A 20,790-nucleotide genomic window follows, 5' to 3' on the forward strand; every position below is an offset into this window, starting at 1 on the left:
AAAAAAAAAAAAAAAAAAAGGAATCTTCTGGTGCTTCTGAGATGGTTGCAGTGTTTATCATTTCTAGGAATAATTAGTGTTGTGTTATTTTGTGCCTTTGGTGTCAGTGGTTTCTGTACCTATGTGGGTTCTGTGAGCTAAACATAGGTAACAGCTCTGGCTGGTCCAGACACGTCCTGATTCACGTCTGAAGGCTGGTTGAATGCAGAGGCTTGACAGACCCGTTCATGGTTGTGCCAGCTCTGGGCCCACAGGCGGGCACACTCACCTCCTGCTGCTGTCCTCAGGGTGTGTAGAGTGAGACCATCCTGCCCTTCTTTCTTTTTTTCTCTCAGCAAATTTTAGAAAGATGCACTTCTTTCTTCACCAGTTTAAAGCACTCTCTGAAACGTCAAATTCTGGCACTGTCCCAGGCAGCTCTGAGAGATCCTGAGCTCTGTGAGATCCTGAATGGTTGCGTGTGAGCAGGAGGAAGTAGGGGCTCAGGACAGACCCAGAGGGCCTCGGCAGAAGGGGAAGGGCCTGAATTTGGAGTCTCAGCCAGTCCTGGGCAAGCCAGGGTCACAGGCTGAGTCTTCCAGCATCATCTAGGAGTTCTTTCTCTCCAGCCTTCTGAACCCTCTTCCCACTGCTCCTCAGACAAGGCAGGCAGAGCCTTGTTCAAGCCCGCCATGTGGCCCAGCCACGATGAGCAAGAGCTTGTCCTGAGGCTGGTGGAGGCACATGGCCTTTTCTCTAGTTCTTTCTGCGTCTGATGGACCAGGTGACAGCCTTCTGGCCAGAAAATAAATAAAGTGGGAGGAAGTCAGTAGATGGGGGTGGAAAGCACCCAGTTTTCAGGAGGCAGCTTACTGAGGGAGGCCACACCCACCCCAGGGCATCCTTGGCTTCAGGAAGTCCTCAATGTCAGCCGATGATTGTCCTCTGTCACTTCCCAGCCTGGTCACAGTCCCTGCTGAGGGCATCTAGGTGCTTCCATCATGGAGCACTTTGTCCCGTTTTCAGTAGATTATCTCAGACTTGGCCCTTCCCAGCTATTCACTCAGATCTGGGATGTTGAAACAGAAAATGCCTGAAGCTTGGAGGCAAATTCAAAAGACACATTAAACTTCAGCTCTGTACCTCGTGCTTTGGGGCAGGTCTTTTTCAAGCTTTGTAAAAATGAGACTTGCGGCCGGGCATGGTGGCTCATGCCTGTAATCCTAGCGTTTTGGGAGGCCAAGGCAGATGGATCACTATGTCAGGAGTTCCAGACCAACCGACCAACATGGTGAAACCCTGTCTCTACTAAAAATGCAAACATTAGCCAGGCATGGTGGTCCGCACCTGTAATCCCAGCTACTCGGGAGGCTGAGGCAGGGAAATCACTTGAACCCAGGAAGCAGAGTTTGCGGTGAGCCGAGATCATGCCACTGCACTCCAGCCTGGGCGACAGATGGAGATTCTGTCTCAAAAAAAAAAAAAAAAAGATAAAAAACATTATAGAGTTCCATAAACATTATAGAAAATAGGAAGTGACTACATGAAAAAAAATCTTTTTTTGGGACAGCGTCTCACTCTTATTGCCCAGGCTGGAGTGCAATGGCATGATCTCAGCTCACCACAACCTCCACCTCCTGGGTTCAAGCAATTCTCCTGCCTCGGCCTCCCAAGTAGCTGGGATTACAGGCATGCACCACTACCCTCAGTTAATTTTGTATTTTTAGTAGAGACAGGGTTTCTCCATGTTGGTCAGGTTGGTCTCAAACTCCTGACCTTAGGTGATCTGCCTGCTTTGGCCTCCCAAAGTGCTGGAATTACAGGCGTGAGCGACCACACTCAGCCCAGTTTTGTATCTTACATAACATTTTTTTCTGAGCATTAAGCATCCTTCAAAGATGTCATCTAAAAAGCATTCTATTGACATCTAATATGCTGACATAACAGTGAACAAATTAGAAGCATACCGTGTGATGAATTTTCAAAAACTAAACACAACTGTGTCACTCACACCCCACAAAGGGCATAACCACTGTTCTGACATCTGACTTCACAGATTCATTCTGTCTGCAGAAACGTCCTGTGAGCTGTTCTATTTATGGTTGTCACATGATTGATTTAACCAATTCCCTGCTGTTGCAGTTGGCTTGCCATTAGATTTTTTTCCCCATCATAAAACGGGTCACGAAGAACAGCTTTCTACAAAAATGTTTCTGTTCATTTCAGACTATTTCCTTACGACAAACTCCTAGACATATTTTTACAGGATCAGGGAGTATGAGCATTTTATAGCTTCTGATAAACATCACTTTATTTCCCCACAAAAGGCCATAACCTCCGTCAGTGGATGAGAGTGTGTTTTCACTACAATCTTTGCTATTTTTGTAGTTGGAAAATGCAGTCTCTTTATGGGACAGCTCTTTTTTTTTTTTAATTTTTTTTTTGAGATGAAATCTCACTCTGTCACCCAGGCTGGAGTGCAATGGTGTGGTCTCGACTCACTGCAACCTCTGCCTCTCGGGTTCAAGCGATTCTCCTATCTCAGCCTCCTGTTAGCTGGGACGACAGGCATGTGCCACCACACCCCACTAATTTTTGTATTTTTAGTAGAAACGGGGTTTCACTATGTTGGCCAGGCTGGTCTGGAACTCCTGACCTCGTGTTCCACCCGCCTTGGCCTCCCAAAGCATTGGGATTACAGGCATGAGCCATCGCTCCTGGTGTATGGGACAGCTCTTTGTAAACTGCAGTGCTCAGCGTGGGAAAGGGGTAAATGGCCACATGCTGGGGATCCCAGCATCAGCCACCCCACACCTGCCTGTGCTGGCCCAGCCTGGCACCCACAGGCTAGTCTTGAGCATACTCTCTCTAGGTTAGGCCAAGCTCTGGCCACTTCCCTAGGCTGCTGTCCTTCCCTGCCTCCCCTTGGAAGTCCTTAGCATTCTGCCTGCCCAGCCCCCCAGCCTGGATGTCACCGTGGGAGCCTGGGAGCTGTTTGACCAACTAGAAAAAGGCCTTTGCACGTACTCCCCTCCCTTTCCCCAGTTCTCATTCATTCCATCCATACCTCTCAGTGTGCTCAACACCAGGTGTGTATGTCTGTGCTGAGCTGGTAGATAGTGTGTTATGCACACAGGGAACCAGAGGAGTTGGGGCTCTGTGGTCCACTAATGGCCCAGTGACTGGAGCAGGTGACTCTCTGGCCAACCCATCCCCTTTCAAGGGCACAGTGTTTTACCCCCGGCACTGGAGTTCATGTGTAAAAGGCAGAGCTGTCCTGTGGTCAATCAAGTGGGCTTTGTGCTGGGTGCAATGACTCATGCCTGTAATCCCCCAGCACTTTGGGAGGCCAAGGTGGGAGGACAGCTTGAGGCCAGGAACTCAAGACCAGCCTGGGCAACAGAGTGAGACCCCGTCTCTACAAAATAAAAAATAAAAAAATGAGCCGGGTGTGGTGGCTCACACCTGTGGTTCCTGCTACTCAGTAGCCTGAGGCAGGAGGATAGCGTGAGCCTGGGAGGTCAAGGCTGCAGTAAACTGTGATTGTGCCACTGTGCTGCAGCCTGGGTGACAGTAAGACCCTGTCTCAAAAAAAAAAAAAAAAAAAAAAAAGCAGGCTTTGGAGTTAGACACTTTACTTCCAGGATCCACCACAAGCTGTGTGACCTTGGATCAGCACTTGACCTCTGGTCATTGCCTTTATTTGTAAGATGGAGATTATACCAGCCTCAGTTATGAGCAAGAGATGAGCTAATGTATGCAAAGTGCTTGGCAGACACTAAAAGCTTAATACTGAGAAATGGTGGCGCATCATTATTACTGGTTCAGGGAAATCCCTGATCAGGCAAACATCATTCCCATTCTCGCTGCAGGCCTCGGAGGACCCGGGCTAGGGTCCAGTCTCCTGACACCTAGTTTGTGCTCAAGAATGAGAACTGTTGTTGTTGTTGTTGTTATTATTGAGACAGAGTTTTGCTTTTGTTGACCAGGCTGGAGTGCAGTGGCACAGTCTCAGCTCATTGCAACTTCTGCTTCCCGGGTTCAAGCGATTCTCCTGCCTCAGCCTCCCAAGTAGCTGGGATTACAGGCATGCACCACCATGCTCAGCTAATTTTTGCATTTTTAGTAGAGATGGGGTTTCACCACATTGGCCATGGCTGGTCTCGAACTCCTGACCTCAGGTGATCCACCCACCTCAGCCTCGCAAAGTGCTGGGATTACAGGCATGAGCCACTGCGCCTGACCGAAAGCTGTTATTATTATTGTCGTTCCTCCACTCAGCCACTATCCTGGGTCTCCTCCACAGGAACCTGACCAATTACAAGCCAGAATAGTCCGTGCTAGGGGAGGGCCCGTGGGGAAGGGACTGTGACATGGCGGGAGATTCCCGGGGCTGCTTTCTGTCTTTGCGGGGCCACACCTGTGCACAGGGTGGGCCTGAACAGGGCTTTTCTCTGGAAGGTACCTGAAGCACACCCTGGACCAGTACGTGGAGAGCGACTACACACTGCTGTATCTACACCACGGCCTGACCAGCGACAACAAGCCCTCCCTCAGCTGGCTCCGTGATGCCTACCGGGAGTTTGACCGCAAGTGGGTTGGGGCATGGGGCTTGTGCAGGCGGATCCAGAGGCAGCGGCTCTGCCAGCTTCCAGGCTGTCCTCCACTTGGGCAAGAGCTTATTCCAGGGCAGGGGGTATCAAGTGCTGCCTTCTAAATAAATGAAAAAATCTGCAGTCAGATCACCCTGGCCTTAGAGCCCAGTTTCTCCGCTTATTCGCACTCTGACCTCTCGTTTTACTTAACCTCTCTGACCCTCCTGTTTTCTAATCTGTAAAATGCGATAGCCATGGCCCCTACTTACCTGGCATGCTGGCCCTGCGTGTTCAAATCAGAAAGTATGCACTGAGGCCAGGCGCAGGGGCTCACGCCTGTAATCCCAGCACTTTGGGAGGCTGAGGCGGGCAGATCACTTGAGGTCAGGAATTCGAGACCAGCCTGGCTAACATGATGAAACCCCCATCTCTACTAAAAATACAGAAATTATCTGGGTGTGGTCGTGGGTGCCTATAATCCCAGCCACTCAGGAGGCTGAGGCATGAGAATTGCTTGAACCCAGGAGGTGGAGGTTGCAGTGAGCTGAGATCGTGACACTCACTGCACTCCAGCCTGGGCGAAAGAGCAAGACTCTGTCTCAAAAAAAAAAAAAAGTAGCCCTGGGACCCTAGCACAGCGCCTGTCCCACCACACCTGCTCCTGAGTTGCCCCTTCTGCCTCTGCAGGTACAAGAAGAACATCAAGGCCCTGTACATCGTGCACCCAACCATGTTCATCAAAACTCTGCTCATCCTCTTCAAACCCATCATCAGGTGAGCGGCCACGTGCAGAGCAGGGCCAGTGGTCCCGGCTTGCCTCGAACTCTGAAGCCCGAGGCTGGGCAGCCTGGGGACCACCAGGTGCGGCTGGGCCTGGGTCTGAACTGGGTGGGTGTTAGGGGCAGAGTGGAGGCCACCAGAAGCAGGGACTACCAACCCAGGCCCTTTCCTCTACCAACAGCTTCAAGTTTGGGCAGAAAATCTTCTACGTGAATTACCTGAGTGAGCTGAGCGAGCACGTGAAGCTGGAGCAGCTGGGGATCCCTCGCCAAGTGCTCAAGTGAGGCGCGCGTGGCGCGTGGCGGGCGTGGCGGCCGGGGCGGCCGGGGCCTTGCAGAGCCAGGGTAACGAGGACGCGCGTCCTGATTCAGAGGCCGCGTGGGGCTTAGACAGAGCCAGCCTGTGTCCTGACCTGTCCTGGGTCTTTGTTTTCTGCTGTGGAAAGCGGAGTTGTTAGGGAGATCGCCTGAGACGATCCTCCTGACCCAGGATGGTCAATGCTTGATTGAATTGGCGGAGCAACTCCAGAGCCAGGCAGGGCCTGATCCACCTCTCTCTGCTCCTGCAGGTATGACGACTTCCTCAAATCCACACAGAAAAGCCCTGCGACAGCCCCCAAGCCCATGCCCCCACGGCCCCCGCTGCCCAACCAGCAGTTTGGGGTGTCGCTGCAGCAGTGAGTATGAAAGGTGGCTGGGCCTCGGGGGCGGGGCGGGGCTTGGGGGGCGGGCGGGAAGGGCTGCAGGCCCGCCCCTGGCCTTGTTCTCGCAGCCTCCAGGAGAAGAACCCAGAGCAGGAGCCCATTCCCATCGTGCTCAGGGAGACTGTGGCCTACTTACAGGCCCATGGTGAGTGCCGGGCCTGCCAGCTCGGGCTGGGAAGCTGGAGAAGCTGCCAGGCAGGGCAGAGGGAGGTGCTGCAAGCCTCAGTGCCCCCATCCAGCCCTGCCTAGAACTCCAAGACAGAGCAGGGGCAGGGAATCCAGCTGGTGCCCAGCGCTCCGAAGCTCACCAGGCCCTACTGTTTCCCAGCTCTCACCACCGAGGGCATCTTCCGGAGGTCAGCCAACACCCAAGTGGTCCGGGAAGTCCAGCAGAAGTACAACATGGGTGAGCGGCCCAGGGCTGCGGCAGGGCCACGCGTGTGACTGGTAGGGGCTTCTCTGCCCTCTGCTGCCCTGTAAACAAGGGTCTCAGAGTCTCTTCCTGCTAGAGGTTTCCATAGCACTTGGTGTCACATAAGTCCCACTTCTGCCAGGCCTGCTGCCTCATCGGTCCAGCTCCCGAGTCCTGGGTGCAGGCACATTCAGAAGCGAGGAATAACGGTGGGATGTGCTGGGCCCTGCTCCACCCAGATGGCCAGAACCTGCATTCTCTGGTCACCGAAGAAGAGGGGAGGCAGGTGCCAGAGGGCGCCCCTGGGAGGAGGGGCCTATGCAGGGTCCAAGTGCGATCAGGCAGTGGGGCCTGCATTGTCTCCAGATGGGTGCTGCCCTTCAGGCTGCGCCGAGCTCCTCTCATGCTGCCCCCACCCCAGGGCTGCCTGTGGACTTCAACCAGTACAACGAGCTGCACCTGCCAGCAGTCATCCTCAAGACCTTCCTCCGGGAGCTTCCTGAGCCCCTGCTCACCTTTGACCTCTACCCCCACGTGGTGGGCTTCCTCAGTGAGTCCCCCTCTCTTCTGTTGAGTCTGAGACTGGACTTGGGGCAGGTGTGCTGTGGGCTGGCAGGCCTAGGTGCCCCCCAGGGAGGACAGCTTGGGAGGTCTCCTCTCTAGCATGCATCAGGACTTTCTGAACCAGCCCAGCCCAGGGCCCCTGTAACCCGGGCCCCCTTTTCTCTAGACATAGATGAGAGCCAGAGGGTGGCAGTGACACTGCAGGTCCTCCAGACGCTGCCCGAGGAGAACTACCGGGTGCTTCGTTTCCTGACTGCTTTCCTGGTGCAGGTGAGATCTTGGACTTGGCCTCTGGGGTGAAGGGAGGGGAAGGAGGAGCTGCTGCCTCTGTGCCCCGGTCGGGGTTGCTGGGAGTGGGAAGCAGAGTCTGTGGCTCTCTGCTGCAGCCCCCAATTCCCTCCCCAGATTTCTGCACACAGTGACCAGAACAAGATGACTAACACTAACCTGGCTGTTGTCTTCGGCCCTAACCTGCTGTGGGCCAAGGATGCAGCCATCACCCTCAAGGCCATTAATCCCATCAACACCTTCACCAAGTTCCTTCTGGATCATCAAGGGGAGCTGTTCCCTAGCCCGGACCCCAGGGGGCTCTGAGCCCGGCCTCTGCCCCACCAGCCCCTTCTCTGATAGCCCGGGTTTGGACTCTTCCTCCTGCCATCAGGGGCCATGAAGCCCCCTGGAGAGAGATGCTGGAGCCGCCCATCAGGCATGCTTTCCCCCACCTCTGTCCAGCCCACCTCACGGCCCTGGCGGCCTCACTGTTACCAGAAGACGTTTTTCTTCGCCTTACACTTCTCACTGCCTCTCTGGACACCTGGCTTTTGCTGGGCTTTCCAGAGCTGGGCTTGGCCCTTCTAGCTAGAGAAGGACTGAGCCCCAGTAACCCCTTTCCTGCTTTTTCCTGCCTCTTTTTCCCTGGCAACTGTGGATTAATCAAATCACTGCCGGCTGGGCTGGTAGCAGGGGCCAGTCCTCCCCTCCTGATTGCTGGGAATGAGCAGCTGAGCTCCTTGGTGTGGCCACTGCCCCACGCTGAGGCGCCTCCCTGTCTGGTTGGTTGCTGTGCTTTGCCCTGCTTTGCTAAGTCCCACTGTGTGAAGGAGTGCAAGCACCCCTGTTCCTATGCTGCCCCCAGCAGTTCAGCCTGGGGTATTTCCCCTGCTGAGGAGTGACAGGGCTGGAGCCTTTGTCTGCTTTCTGCCTCCTTCTCTTCCACGAATCCTGGGTCAGCCTTTCCCAAGTGATACTGCCCCTGGGGTGTCCTAAGCCCCTGGTTCTGCCAGGAATGGTAGCTTGGATGACAGGGCTCAGAGTCCCAACATCCATTTGAAATCTCCCTCCCTGCCTCTGAGTATGTGGTGGGATCAGTGACTGGCAGGGCCAGCCTCTCCCTGGCTGGCCTCCTTTCCCACACAGGCAAATCCTCAGCCTTCAGGTTCTTATGGACCTGCCTGTTGTGGAGTCACACTAGCCCCTGCCCTGGCCAGAGGTGACTCAGTGCCTCAGGATCTGTGTGGCTCCTTCCCCCAGCTGGGGTACTCTTAAAGGGGCTGGGGTAGAGGCTGAGTGCCCATAGGAGGGCAAAGATTGTGCTGATAGATCAGCCCAGATCGGTGGGTTCTAGCAGTTTCCCCAGGGGATTAATGGGGCTCTAGGGCCCTGCTGTCTTTCAAGGAACTTCGACACCAATTCGACCCCAATGATGGCTGATCTCTCCCGCTGTCTCGTAAAATTACACTCCTTCCTGATGAACTCTGGGGACCTCTCTTCCTGCAGCCTTGTCCTTGGGGAGTAGAGGGAAATACCTGCAGTGACCCTGCCTCCACGACATTGGCCAGGCAGGACAATTCTGGAGCCTGTACTGTGGGGATCCTCACTGGCCAGCCCAGCCCCGTCTGCAAGCCAGGCTGGGCCTGGGTGTCACTTCGCTGAGCTCTCCCAAGGCTATCAGCAGTGAATACCCCCACACCCGCCACTGGGGGCCTGGGCTCTCTGTCAGTCCCTTGGTCTCTAGCCTGGGCCTGGGCTGCTCTGCTGCCTGCCCTCCTTTGTGTATCAAGTGTCACTCACAGTCCCATTCACTGGGGAGCCTTTCGGATCTATTTGATCTTTCTCGTGCCCCCACTGGTCTGTACCCCGGGGAAGGGGTGCTTGTACTGTGAATCCAGTGTTCACATTCACACTTAATGACTTCCTTGGCACAAATCATGTATTTCACCATTTGCACTTTTTGTATTTCAATAAAAATAGAGATGCAAAACTGCCCATCTGGATGTTGGGGAAGTGAGTGGGGCGGGGAAGTGAGTGGGGCGTGGAAGTTGGGAACTAGATGGGAAGTGTGGTGCGGTAGAGGAAGAGGAACAGATGGGGCCTCAGGAGGTCCCCTCCCTAGTCCATCTGTCGCTTCCTCATCTTGTGCACTCGAGTGGTGATGAGGGCACCTTCCTGACCAGCTTCTAGACATGAAGGTGTCCACAGCAACCTTCCCTTGTTTGTACCCCCAGTATCCCAGCTGGCCACCATGTACTGTATCCTATGACCAGGGCCTCTCCTGTTTCCCAGGTGGAAGGTACCAGAAGTTTGAAGGGACCTTAGATTTATCTAAGGCAAGTAGGGGGAAGAAAAGTGTGGACTGTGGTGGACAATGGTGTGGGATCTGGGGTCACATGAGAGAGTCCTCATTCCCTCATGTACCAGGTCTCACCAATAATCCCCTGGCTTACCCTGTGACTGCTGCTTCATCAGAAGACGGTTTCTCTGAGGATCAGAAATCATGCAGACACCCCAGGCACGTGACTCACACCTGTAATCCCACTGCTTTGGGAGGCAGAGACAGGAGGATCACTTGAGCCCAGGAGTTCAAGACCAGCTTGGACATAGATCTCACATAGTAAGATCCTGTCTCTACAAAACCTAAAAAATATTAGCCAAGCATGATGGCACACGCCTGTGGTCCCAGTTAATAAGGAGGCTGAGGTGGGAGGATTGCTTGAGCCCTGGAGGTCAAGGCTGCAGTGAGCTGTGATTGCACCAATGCACTCCAGCCTAGGTGACAAAAAGAGACCCTATCTAAAAATTAAAAATGTAGGCAGCATCTAACATCACAAGTGTGCAGTGGTCATGCATGAATGGTGCAGCAGCTGGGAGAGGGTCCCTCAGCCCCTGAGCCCTCCCTTCCATGCCACCCCTTAGCCTCAGGTCAGGCCATTTCCATCTGCCAACCTACTCACAAGGAGGCTGTGACAGATCCAGTTCCCCTATCCTCTTGAGCAGGTTTTGCTTTGCTTTAAAGGTCAAGATGGTTATTCTACTGCAATTTTTTTTTAAAGGTTTGTCAGTGGGAGGGTAGGACAGAATTTCACTTCCCACAGTGGTCAAGTTCCAGGTGTTTGCTGCTTGCTTGCTAATGGCAATCAGGAAGCTCTAAGTGGCCCCAGCTGGGCCTGGTTTTTCTCCTCCTTGCTTGCCTGGGTTGGGGGAGCAGGGCCAGAGCTGCAGGATCAGGCAGTGTTAAGATGCTGGTTATAAACATTAGGCCTGAGCCCCAGGAGGCGAGTCCCATTGCAAGATGGTGGCCTTCCACCAGGCACTAGGGGCCTCCTCTCTCTCTGGATCTGCTCAGCTAGAGCTGGGCAACTGGAACTGAGAGGCAGTGACCCAGGGAAACAGGAGTGAAGAAACTGTTTACTTGGGTTGGGCTCCTGGCAGGGCCTCTGCTGAGTGACTCAAATGCCAATTTACCAAGGTCTTAGCAATGCTGGCTTCCAGGGGTGGAGTGCAGGGAGATGCTTTAAAGAGGCAGGACACCATTGCTGGGCATGGGGCAACTGAGCACGTTGTTATTGGGGGTTCCTGGTTGAAGAGGAACACTGGGAACAGCCTTTTCATCACTTCTGACCCAAGTATCGGGCAATTGTCCTGGTTGGCCACATGGTTGGTGTCATCTGGTTTACTAATAAGCAGGAGCTCTCGGCTCCAGGAATGGGCTGGATTTAGAATTTTCTAACCAGCCCTTTTTAGTCCTGGATCTGGCTTCTGCCTGAAGGTGGGTGGGGCAGCAACCCAGACAGCAGCTGTCCAGTTTTTGTCCGTTCTTTTGCCTCTAGAACCATCTCTGCCTCTGGGACGTTGGCTCCACCTTCAGCTCCCTCCCCCAACTATGGGCACAAACTAGGAGGCCGGGCTGGCCCTGGCCAGGTGGAGAGGCTGGCAGCCCCAGCCCCCAGGGGCCAGACAGGATGCAACCCCCATAGGGCTCTTCTACTCTTTCTGGCTCAAGGACCGCCCTAGGTCCCTGGCGGGAGCGCTGGTCAAATCAAGGCAGCTAACAAACTTGCATGGGCCCTTAACTTCCTGCTGCTTCCCTCTCTCTGGTTGCTCACGCTCCCCGACCCCAATGGCTTGGGGAGCCCTGCACTCCCTGTCCCCGGGACTGTTGTTTTCCCTCTGAACCATTCCTCCAAGATGAGTTCTGTTACATAAGAGGCAATAAAGAGCTGATGACAGTGGCCTACATTTTATGGAAATTTTACTATGGGGGTATTTTAAATGCATTATCCAACTGAATATTCAAATACAAGCTGCTGATGGGGGAACAGGGAAAGTGAAATTCTAAGAAGTTTCCTGACCCAGGAAACCCCAGGGTTCACAGCCCCTAAGTGGCCACACCCCACTCTAAACAGGCTTGCTGGACACAGGTCTTTCGGTGCTTCACAATGCACCACTCTCCCCTTTCCCAGACCTGCACTGGGGCGGGAGGGGGGGAGAAGGAGTTACGAAGTCTTCAGACAGCTTGCAGGACAGGAGGCTGTAAAGTACAGAAAAAAATTTATTGGAAATCTCTTGAATACATTTTGAAGTGTAGCTCAGTATTTCCAAACAAAGTAGGTTGGAGAGGTTGGAGGAAGAGGAGGGACTCTGCCACCTGGAGACAGACAGCTGGTCCCAGCCTGTCCCGGGGGTGCTGCAAGAGTCAGTCTAGGGCTCATATGTTTTATGGTAGGGCTGAGGGGCAAGGGCTGCCCTTAACAGTTGCTTTGGTTCTCCCAGGCTCAGCTCAGTCAGGGCTGCGCCTCCCTGGCCTCTTCACAAATGGGGCTCTGGTGAAAGGCTGCTGCCGCCTGCAGAGACCAAAGAGAGCTGCCTGGGACAATGGCTAGCAGGCCTTTCCATACAAGGCCTTGGAAAGAGGCCAGTGGCTGAAACATGGGGGCATCAATAACTTACCAGGGGCCTTCGGGATAAACCTGGGCCTGGGTTCAGCAGGCCATGCATGTGCTCTGGCCCAAAGACAGGAGGACCAGTTGACTGCTGCCGCTGAGAACAAGTTCTCTGTGGCAGCAGCAGCAGGCAGAGCTCAGGTCTCCTCCAGAGCCTGCTCCAATCCTCAGAGGTCAGCCTTGTAGGTGGGAACAGTGTCACGTGCAGTTTACTAACAAGCAGTTGAGGGCCACCTGCTCCACTCAAGCACAGCTGCTGCCAATGAGAGCCCCAGGTGGGCCAGGAGGAATGGAGTAAACCTAGATCTCCTTAGCCAGGACTAGCAGCGAGGCTGGGAGAGGACAGATAGCAGGTGGGTGAGGCTAGGCACTTGACTTATTCAAGTAACAATACCTGAAGGGTTAAGTCAATCATACGCCCAGCTTTGGTTTCTCAACTAGGAGCCAATCCAGCTGGTAAACCCCAGGGCAGTGTACAGACCCTGGGATTAGAGGGTGGTGGTAGCTAGCCCCAAGCAGGAGGAGGAAAAGCTCCACAGTCCAGCCCCAAGGACCAGGAACAAGTACCCTAGCAGTCAGGGGACACACACAACATCCCCTAAGCACTCCATGTGGCCATCACATTTAGACCTCCTGGGCTGCCAGAATAGAGTCAGTCACGCTGCAGAAGCTGTCAGAGATGCAAGGCCCTCACCAGGAATACTCAGCTGTCCAAGGTAAAGCCTGTAGTCAGTTTCAGTGCAGCCATGCTGGGAGCTGACTTCGCTCCCGGTCAGCCCTCTTCTTGGATCTCGCCATCTGTATGGTGGGAGGGCAGATCCTCGCAGCAGCAGCAGCAGCAGCCCGGATTCTCAAGAACCTCCAGAGGAGGACTCCGTCCCAGGAAGAGCCCTCCACCTTCTCCAAGTGAAAAACAACTCACCCCAAACATATTTTCTTTATAAAATATCTGGTTTCTCTGAAAGTAATAAATATTTACTGTGTTCTATAACCAAGGAGCAGCAACAGGGGTAGGAGAGGAAAAGAACCTTTGCTATGACTCCAAGTGACAGAATCCTAGAGATTCAGGGTTCCATTTTTATTTCCCATGTAGCTGAGGACCTGAGCATGGGCAGCCACCAGGGCTGCTCAGACCCTCCCAACCTTCGGGGGTGGGAGTGGCTAGTTTTGGAGTTTTCATCTTGGGCAGACAGGCCTGTCATATTGCCAGAAGTACAGGCATGGGGCAGAGAGGGAGGAAGAGGGGAAGAAGATAGCAGGAAGTAAAGGGGACAATAAAGAGCCAAGGGACTCCTTCCTTCTCTTGGCACCGTCTCCTTCCTCTTTCTGCCTCAACACCAATCTCTTGGCCACCAGCTGAAATGTCAAATAGTGGATGGTGACAGCAGGCAGGGAAGGGGCCAGCTGCAAGGCAGGCCCAGGCAGGAGGCAGAGGATGCCACCCTTGGGAAGCAGTTGATGGGTGGGGCATACAGATGGCCCTACTGAGGGCTCTTTTGTATGAGGGGTCTTCCCATCTCCAAGGCCAGAGCGTGAGTCTTCTCCAACTGGGCACTGGGCTTGACTGCCGCCACGGAGGCTCCAGGAGTCCACGAGTAGGGAGTTCTGGGTCCCCATGGGAGAAGCCACCCTCCCTTCCACCTGGCTCGGAGCAGGATGAGGTGTGGGAGCAGCTGATGCATGGGAGGCTGCCTGTCCCCTGGGGCCACAAAAAGGGGGGTGCTGCTGGGACTCGAGGATACTTTTACTGCAGGGTTTCCACAAAGGCATCAAACTCGCGGACATTCTTCTCATGCACAGCCAGCTTCTCTGGTAATGAGTCCTGTACCAGGAAGAGAGGAAAGAGCTGCTTATTCAGGCAGGGCCTTGAAGAGGCAGCCAGCCCAGTCCCTGAGAGGAGAGGAAGTGAGCAAGACAAAGCTCAGCTGAGACTCACTGGGCCGAGCAAGCAGGAGAACACAGGGAAGCTGCGCAGGCACAGGATGGGGAGAGGTATGTCCATCAGGGCTCTACAGGGGCTGCAGGGTTAACAGAACAGCCTTGGGAGTCCAAGTAGGACACACACTTAATGAGAGAGAAAAGGACTACAAGAGCAAGATGACCCAGAAATTAAACATGAAATATTCCTGGCACAGATCAGACCGACACTAGAATAAAACAGCAAGTGTACAGCTCTACAAATTAAGCAGAGTTTACTAAAGATTTCTTCACAACCTTTGCTGGGCATCAAGACCCCCTGGGGGAACGTGAACCAGGTGGCCCTGAAACACTCCCAGAATTCTGACACAGCAGGTCTGTGGTAAGGCCTAGGAATCTGTATCTTTAGCTGAGTAGAGGGTGAGTTAGAGGCAGCTGAGAGAGAATGGTAAAGAGAGAAGCAAAGGAAAACAGAACTGTGAGAAGTTTAACTGTCTAGAGCATCAACTATTAATAAAAATGTGCCTCCACTGATGACTCAATGAGAAGCTGCATCTGCAGAGTTTCACTGGCACAACTTCCTGACAGCATAGGGTTAAGCACGACCACAAGGGAGCCTGGAGAGTTTCCTGCCTCAGAGCTTATAATGTGGCCTGGCCACACCAGTAGCTGAGCGTGGTTTGGGTGCCGCTTCCTGAAGGGAGAGGGAGGCCTCAGAATTGGCTTGCAATGGCTGTGGCATCAGTTGAGAGAAGTGGAGCCGTAACTTCCTTCCAAGTTCATGTCATGATAGGCAGGGGTTAAAAGGCTAAATTCAGCTCCTCTAGGATCAAACAAAGCTTTGTTTTGCCTGGGTTTGTGTGACCATAAGCAAGCTAATCATTGTTGGTTTTCTCATCTGTAAACTGGGATGAGAAAATTTACCTCTTAGGGCTGTTGAAGATTCACGTAAAACACTTAGAAAAATGCCTGGCACTCAAACAGCAAAAAAGCTTTATTTATTTATTTAGTTTTTTAGACAGGGCCTCACCCCGTCACCCAGGCTATAAGCAGTGGGGCAAACAAGGCTCATTGCAGCACTGACCTCCCCAGCTCAAGCAATCCTCCTTCCTCCACCTCCTGAGGTAGCTGGGAGTACAGATGTGTGCCACTACGCCCAGCTAATTTTTTGTATTTTTTATAGAGACAGGGTTTCACCATGTTGCCCAGGCTGGTCTTAAACTCGAGTTCAAGTGAAGGCCTCCTGAAGTGCTGAGATTACGGGGACTACAGACACATGCCACCACGCCTAGCTAATTTTTTTGTATTTTTTTGTAGAGACAGAGTTTTACGTGTTGCCCAGGCTGGTCTTAAATTCCTGAGTTCAAGTGATGGCCTCCTTGGCCTCCCAAAGTGCTGAGATTACAGGCGTGAGCCACTGTGCCTGGCCCGGAAAGCATTGGTAATAATTATTACTTTTTTTTTTTTTTGAGACAGAGTCTCGCTCTGTCACCCAGGCTAGAGTGCAGTGGTATAATCTTGGCTCACTGCAACCTCTGCCTCCCAGGTTCAAGTGATTCTCCTGCCTCAGCCTCCTGAGTGGCTGGGATTACAGGCGCCTGCCACCACGTCCTGCTAATTTTTGTATTTAGAGATGGGGTTTCGCCATGTTGGCCAGGCTGGTCTTGAACTCCTGACCTCATGATCTGCCTGTGTTAGCCTTCTAAAGTGCTGGAATTACAGGCGTGAGCCACCACACCTGGCTATTACTGTATTGTTATTACTGAGCATGCTTTTCTCCTTAAAGCAAATCCAAGGCAGCTACCACAGGGTCTTAATATCTATTTAGGAGGTAACCATTCTACCTCAAAGAGGAACATCTCTGGGCAGAGGGCACCCAGAATTTGTGGCTTGCGTGGGGCACTCTTCTGCCCCTTAGAGGCAAGCAGAGGAAATGCCCTAAGCAGAGACCTGGGGTCATTATGGTATCAGGACATCTGGCCAAGAGTGAGAATTGCTAGATGACTGAGTGAGCTCTCTGAGGAAAGGGCAAGAACACAGACACTTGGGACTTCACATTCTCCTCTGCCCAGTACCACTGGCATATTTGCCTGGCAAGCTAAATAGCTAATGCAAGGGCTGTGAGAGCAACTTGGCCTAGTGGCATTTGCAAGGAGAAGACATCAGGAACAGAACAACAGGAGCATGTAAGTAATGCTGAGAATGCACAGAAAAGAGGAACTGCAAATTCCAGATAATGACTGCCGGGCACAATGCAAATCTTGGGCACAATGCAAATCTCAAGTGTGATCAGAAGATAATGGTCTCAAAATGTCTCCTTCCTATTACAGGCAAGATAGGAGGTGGTGTGGGGATGCAGAGGAGTAACAGGAAGAAATTTCTAGGCTACCAAATAAATGACAAAGAAATGACCACCAAATAAGGATGCACTGCAGTGGAGGAAGAGGTTTCCATACCAAGTCTTCAGCCATGGACTGTGCTCCAATATCTATGGAGAGGCTGCTCAGCTGAGGCGGATTCTGAAACTCACGATAGAAGGTCCCCAGGTCCATCGGAAGAATGTCATCTTTAGAAAAAGCTGGCTTCTTCAAAAACAAGACAGACTCAGTTCAGCTTGTTTTGAACCACTGAAGAGATAAGCTATGAACAAGTCTCTTCCCTTCTAGCAATTATCCAAGGAAAGGTTCTTCAGCCTTATCTTAGAGAGAGGAATCTTTACATTTCTCTCTTCCAGAATGTTCACTTCTCAGCCCCCCACCCCTTTTTTGAGACAGGGTCTCACTCTGTGCAGTGGCATGATCTCGGCTCACTGCAACCTCTGCAGCCTGGGTTCAAGCGATTCTACTGCCTCAGCCTCCTGAGTAGCTGGGATTACAGGCACCTGCCACCACACCTGGCTAATCAGACTGTTCACTTCTAATGCTGGTGATCATATTCCTTTCCACTGGTTGGGTTTACATCCCCTTCCTTCAAATGCCTTGCCTAGGCACGAATAGGGCCTAAGAGAGTATCTGGAAAATCTCCATTTAAGAGTTGAATTTCATTGTTAATTTCAACCAAGAGCATGATACAAAATGCCTTGTTGTTTATGGGCCTCCAAAAATGGCTCCCCCGACCAGGCTCCAGCTGTCCAGCCCCTCTGATTACGACAGTACATCAAATCCCTATGACGGAAATCTGGGTCAAGTACAGTAGATGCTTCTAGTTCTAGCTCCCTGGCACAGCAAAGGTCAAGGAAGGTGATGGTGACTTACAAAATCTATCATAACGAAGTCATCATGGGTATTGCCACTGCTGCCCCCGCTGGAGCCATCCGAGTGCAGGCTGCCCTGGAGAGGAGATTCAGTGTCTGGGGAATCTGGAGGATTCACCTGTTTCATAGTAAGGCAGGGTTAGGGCTGACGCTGTGACCTAGATTCAGGTTACTGTAAACAATCTGAAAATTCTGGGAAGAACTTAATGCTGGCTACCAATCCATAAGCCGAGGCACCATGGTTTATAGCCTGTGGAGGATTAGTGACTCTGGCCCAGGAAGGACAATGACTACTATACCATCTACTGGGATCTGGTAGTCAATGGTGAGCTCACCATCGGATCAGTATCCTCCAGCTCCAAATTCTTGGGAGCAAACATGGCGAAGGGTATATCCAAACTCGTCAGGGTCACCTGAAGAGACACAGGAGAAAAGCGCTCATGCCTGCCCCTCCTGCAGCGTTCATGCTTCCTTCCAGGCTGCCAGAAGCCTAGAGGTCCAGCAAGTTCGCACACCTAGGCTGACCATGCTGCCCCCTCAGGCTCCTGCCTTGTTAGAGGCTCCCCAAGCTCCCTCACCTCCCTGTCCCCCATCACATACACCCACAGCATAAACAAGGGCTGGTGTAATCCCCGCACTTTGGGAGGCGGAGGCGGGCAGATCACAGGGTCAGGAGTTCAAGACCAGCCTGGCCAACATGGCGAAACCCCGTCTCTACTGGAAATACAAAAAATTAGCCAGGCGTGGTAGCACACGCCTGTAATCCCAGCTACTCGAGAGGATGAGGCAGGAGAATCACTTGAACCCGGGAGGCAGAGGCTGCAGTGAGCCGAGATTGTGCCATTGCACTCCAGCCTGGGCAATAAGAACAAGACTCTGTCTCAAAAAACCCCAAAAAAACTAAAAAAAAAAAAAACAAGGGCTGGGGTCCTGAGGACCCTGGGAATTCAGCTTTGGAAGCCTGATCCACAGTAATGCAGTAATAATGTGCTTCACTGGCCCTGCTGAGGAAGAACCTCCTAGTTCAGTTCAAACAAGGCTAAGCCAATGACAAAGTGTAGTGTTTTTATACTAAATGGTATCTAGGTCTACTCTCCCTTTCTTGCACGAGGCTTTAAAAGTTAACAGAATAGTTCTTGACTTATTATAGAGGGGTGGCACAGGTTATTAATCCTCTTCACAGAGAAATTTACACACAGATACAATTTTGCATGCCAGTTCAGTAGTTTCATATATAATAGTATCTCAGGTGAAGAACACTACCTGTGGGGCCTTACTCTAAGAACTCAGACATTCTCATAGGTGGCAGTGGCAGAAAAATCACCTGGTTAATGGGTTTGTTGACAAATGCCCCCACTTTTCGGACAAAGATGGTCTCCAAGACATCGTGTGGGGAGGCCCGTCCCTCACTGCTGTTTGATACGGTTTCAGTATCCTCACTGTAGAAGAAAGGTAAGTTAGTACTCATTCTCAAACCATAGCAGGACGACTTAGTACCCTATAAATCCACCATCTGGTGGGGCTATGGCCTAAGACAGGAGTTGGCCCCCACTGGCCCATCCAATGGGAGATGGCATTATGTGGTCTGGCTGATGCCACTATCGCCCTGCCTTTTAAGTTGACTGCAGAGGGCTGCACTTCCTGGAACTACAAAAAGTTATACATATGTGAATGAAGCTCAGTGTTATAACTGTGCAAAACTTACTTAAAATACAGTCGAAAAGACCAACGATAAATACCAGTTACCATGCATATAGCAGTCATAGATACAGGCAAGCAACTCTCATAAAAAACTGTAGTTTTAATATTTATGTATTACATAGCCAGACCCCAAATTTTTAGCTTTCCTTCTTCTTTAGTTCCAAATTTGATTCCTTAGTCAGCCAGAGCTCTCTTCACCCTTGACAAACTGCCTGGGCTAAGGTTCTCTGGGCTCCCTGCCATGTTTCCTCCCCTCTCCTTGCCCCCAGTCATCCCTCCCTTAACAAAGATCTTTGAATGACATTTAATTTGGCTGCCCCCACTCCCTCCTTCCCCAGCCCTTCAGACTGATACTGAGTCCTGCACAGGGGGCTCTAAGCAGGAAAAGTGGGGACCCATGGTTGTGGTTGCCAAACCAGCAGTCACAGTCCTGCAAGCAGCAAGGGTTAGGAAAAGTCCTCTGGTCAAAAACAGGGGTTCAAGGTGGGCAGGAGGGTTGTGCAGTCAAGTGGCCCCTGGACTCGAGACAGCAGGGAGGACCCATACTGCGCAAAGGCTTTTGAGCTCTTATGACCTGTATTTAAGAACTCCCACACAGGGGCCTCTGTCTTTAGTTACTCCTGGACATGTCCCAAGAGTCAAGGCTCAAAAAACTAGAGTGTAAAATGCCTTTGATCATCTAACAGAGAGAAAAAGGGAGAGGATGGAAGTTTGAGAAGCTAGGAATGACATAAATTATTTTTCCTGATGGATGCCACAAAAAAAAAAAAGGCTTTCTAAATGACTTCCCTCCTACTTTACCACTTTACCGTGGGAATGAAATAAATAAATAAATAAGGAATTTCTATCATGAGAAAGTTCATTTAGAACGTGAGGGAATCTCATTATCTCTAAGGCCTTCAAAATCAAGGGAGGGTAGGGCAGGCCAAAAGAGTCCATGGCTCCCCAGGGAGAGTGGGAGCATCGTGGAAAGAAGAGCTGGTGTTCTGGAGTCACAGAATGTGCTCACCCTCCTGCCCTGTGAGCTAAGTGAGCTCAGGCCAATCACTTAACCCTTCTGAGAAGCAGGCAACAGTGGTGAGTTCTGCAGGGTGGGAATATGAGAACGTTCACGTCCTATCTAATGTTTTCAGGATTTGAGTCTTATAGAATGTATCACTTCAGTAATCAGAAAAGACAAAGACTTACTTTTTTTTTTTTTTTTTTTTTTTTAAATGAGGAAAACAGTTGTTCCAAAGGCTCTCCACCATGCTCTAACACAGCAGAAAAAGATCAATCCCAACTACAACACAGACACATTGTGGTCCAGACTTCAGGGCTATGGTCAACACCCTGTTCTGGTCCTCGGGAAACACTAAGGAATGATTCCAAGGACATAAATCTTGGAGTAAGAGAAAACATCTGACAACCCCTTTACTGGATAAGGGTAACAAGAATCGAGCTCCTGCTGTTTTCTGTTAGTAGTGAAGCTCCAGGCCAGCTTCCTTACATCCCAGCAGATGTATCAGATTCTTAACAGGGAACTTCAAGGAGTCCACATTGTTTTTCTCTTTCTTTTTTTAAAACTATTTTTTTAGGGCCGGGCGCGGTGGCTCAAGCCTGTAATCCCAGCACTTTGGGAGGCCGAGGCGGGTGGATCACGAGGTCAAGAGATCGAGACCATCCTG

General features: G+C 51.8%; 2 protein-coding genes across 8 annotated transcripts in view; one reads left to right on the top strand and one right to left on the bottom strand.

The window, feature by feature from the left end:
• The window catches only part of ARHGAP1 (Rho GTPase activating protein 1), a 24,734-nt gene extending 15,436 nt beyond the window's left edge, over positions 1–9,298 (top strand). The window contains exons 6-14 of the mRNA XM_037738891.1: positions 4,424–4,572; positions 5,262–5,348; positions 5,536–5,634; positions 5,923–6,030; positions 6,126–6,202; positions 6,386–6,463; positions 6,891–7,019; positions 7,200–7,303; positions 7,439–9,298. Coding sequence (XP_037594819.1) covers positions 4,424–4,572; positions 5,262–5,348; positions 5,536–5,634; positions 5,923–6,030; positions 6,126–6,202; positions 6,386–6,463; positions 6,891–7,019; positions 7,200–7,303; positions 7,439–7,627 — 1,020 coding nt within the window. The 3' untranslated portion in view covers positions 7,628–9,298. The remainder of the gene's footprint in view (positions 1–4,423; positions 4,573–5,261; positions 5,349–5,535; positions 5,635–5,922; positions 6,031–6,125; positions 6,203–6,385; positions 6,464–6,890; positions 7,020–7,199; positions 7,304–7,438) is intronic.
• A 2,543-nt stretch (positions 9,299–11,841) lies between these two features.
• ATG13 (autophagy related 13) overlaps positions 11,842–20,790 on the bottom strand; it is a 25,858-nt gene continuing 16,909 nt past the window's right edge. For 4 of the 7 annotated variants that reach the window (XM_017529294.2, XM_017529290.2, XM_017529287.2 and 1 more), the window contains 5 exons: positions 18,747–18,861; positions 17,758–17,835; positions 17,424–17,540; positions 16,626–16,754; positions 11,842–14,074 (listed from right to left, as the gene is read on the bottom strand). In XM_017529294.2, the coding sequence (XP_017384783.1) occupies positions 13,997–14,074; positions 16,626–16,754; positions 17,424–17,540; positions 17,758–17,835; positions 18,747–18,861 (517 nt within the window). In that variant the 3' untranslated portion in view covers positions 11,842–13,996. The remainder of the gene's footprint in view (positions 14,075–16,625; positions 16,755–17,423; positions 17,541–17,757; positions 17,836–18,746; positions 18,862–20,790) is intronic. The other 3 variants (XM_017529288.2, XM_037738846.1, XM_037738845.1) reach the window with 1 other exon arrangement.

Source organism: Cebus imitator, unplaced genomic scaffold (genome assembly GCF_001604975.1).
Source record: "Cebus imitator isolate Cc_AM_T3 unplaced genomic scaffold, Cebus_imitator-1.0 Scaffold58, whole genome shotgun sequence".
NCBI lineage: Eukaryota > Metazoa > Chordata > Mammalia > Primates > Cebidae > Cebus > Cebus imitator.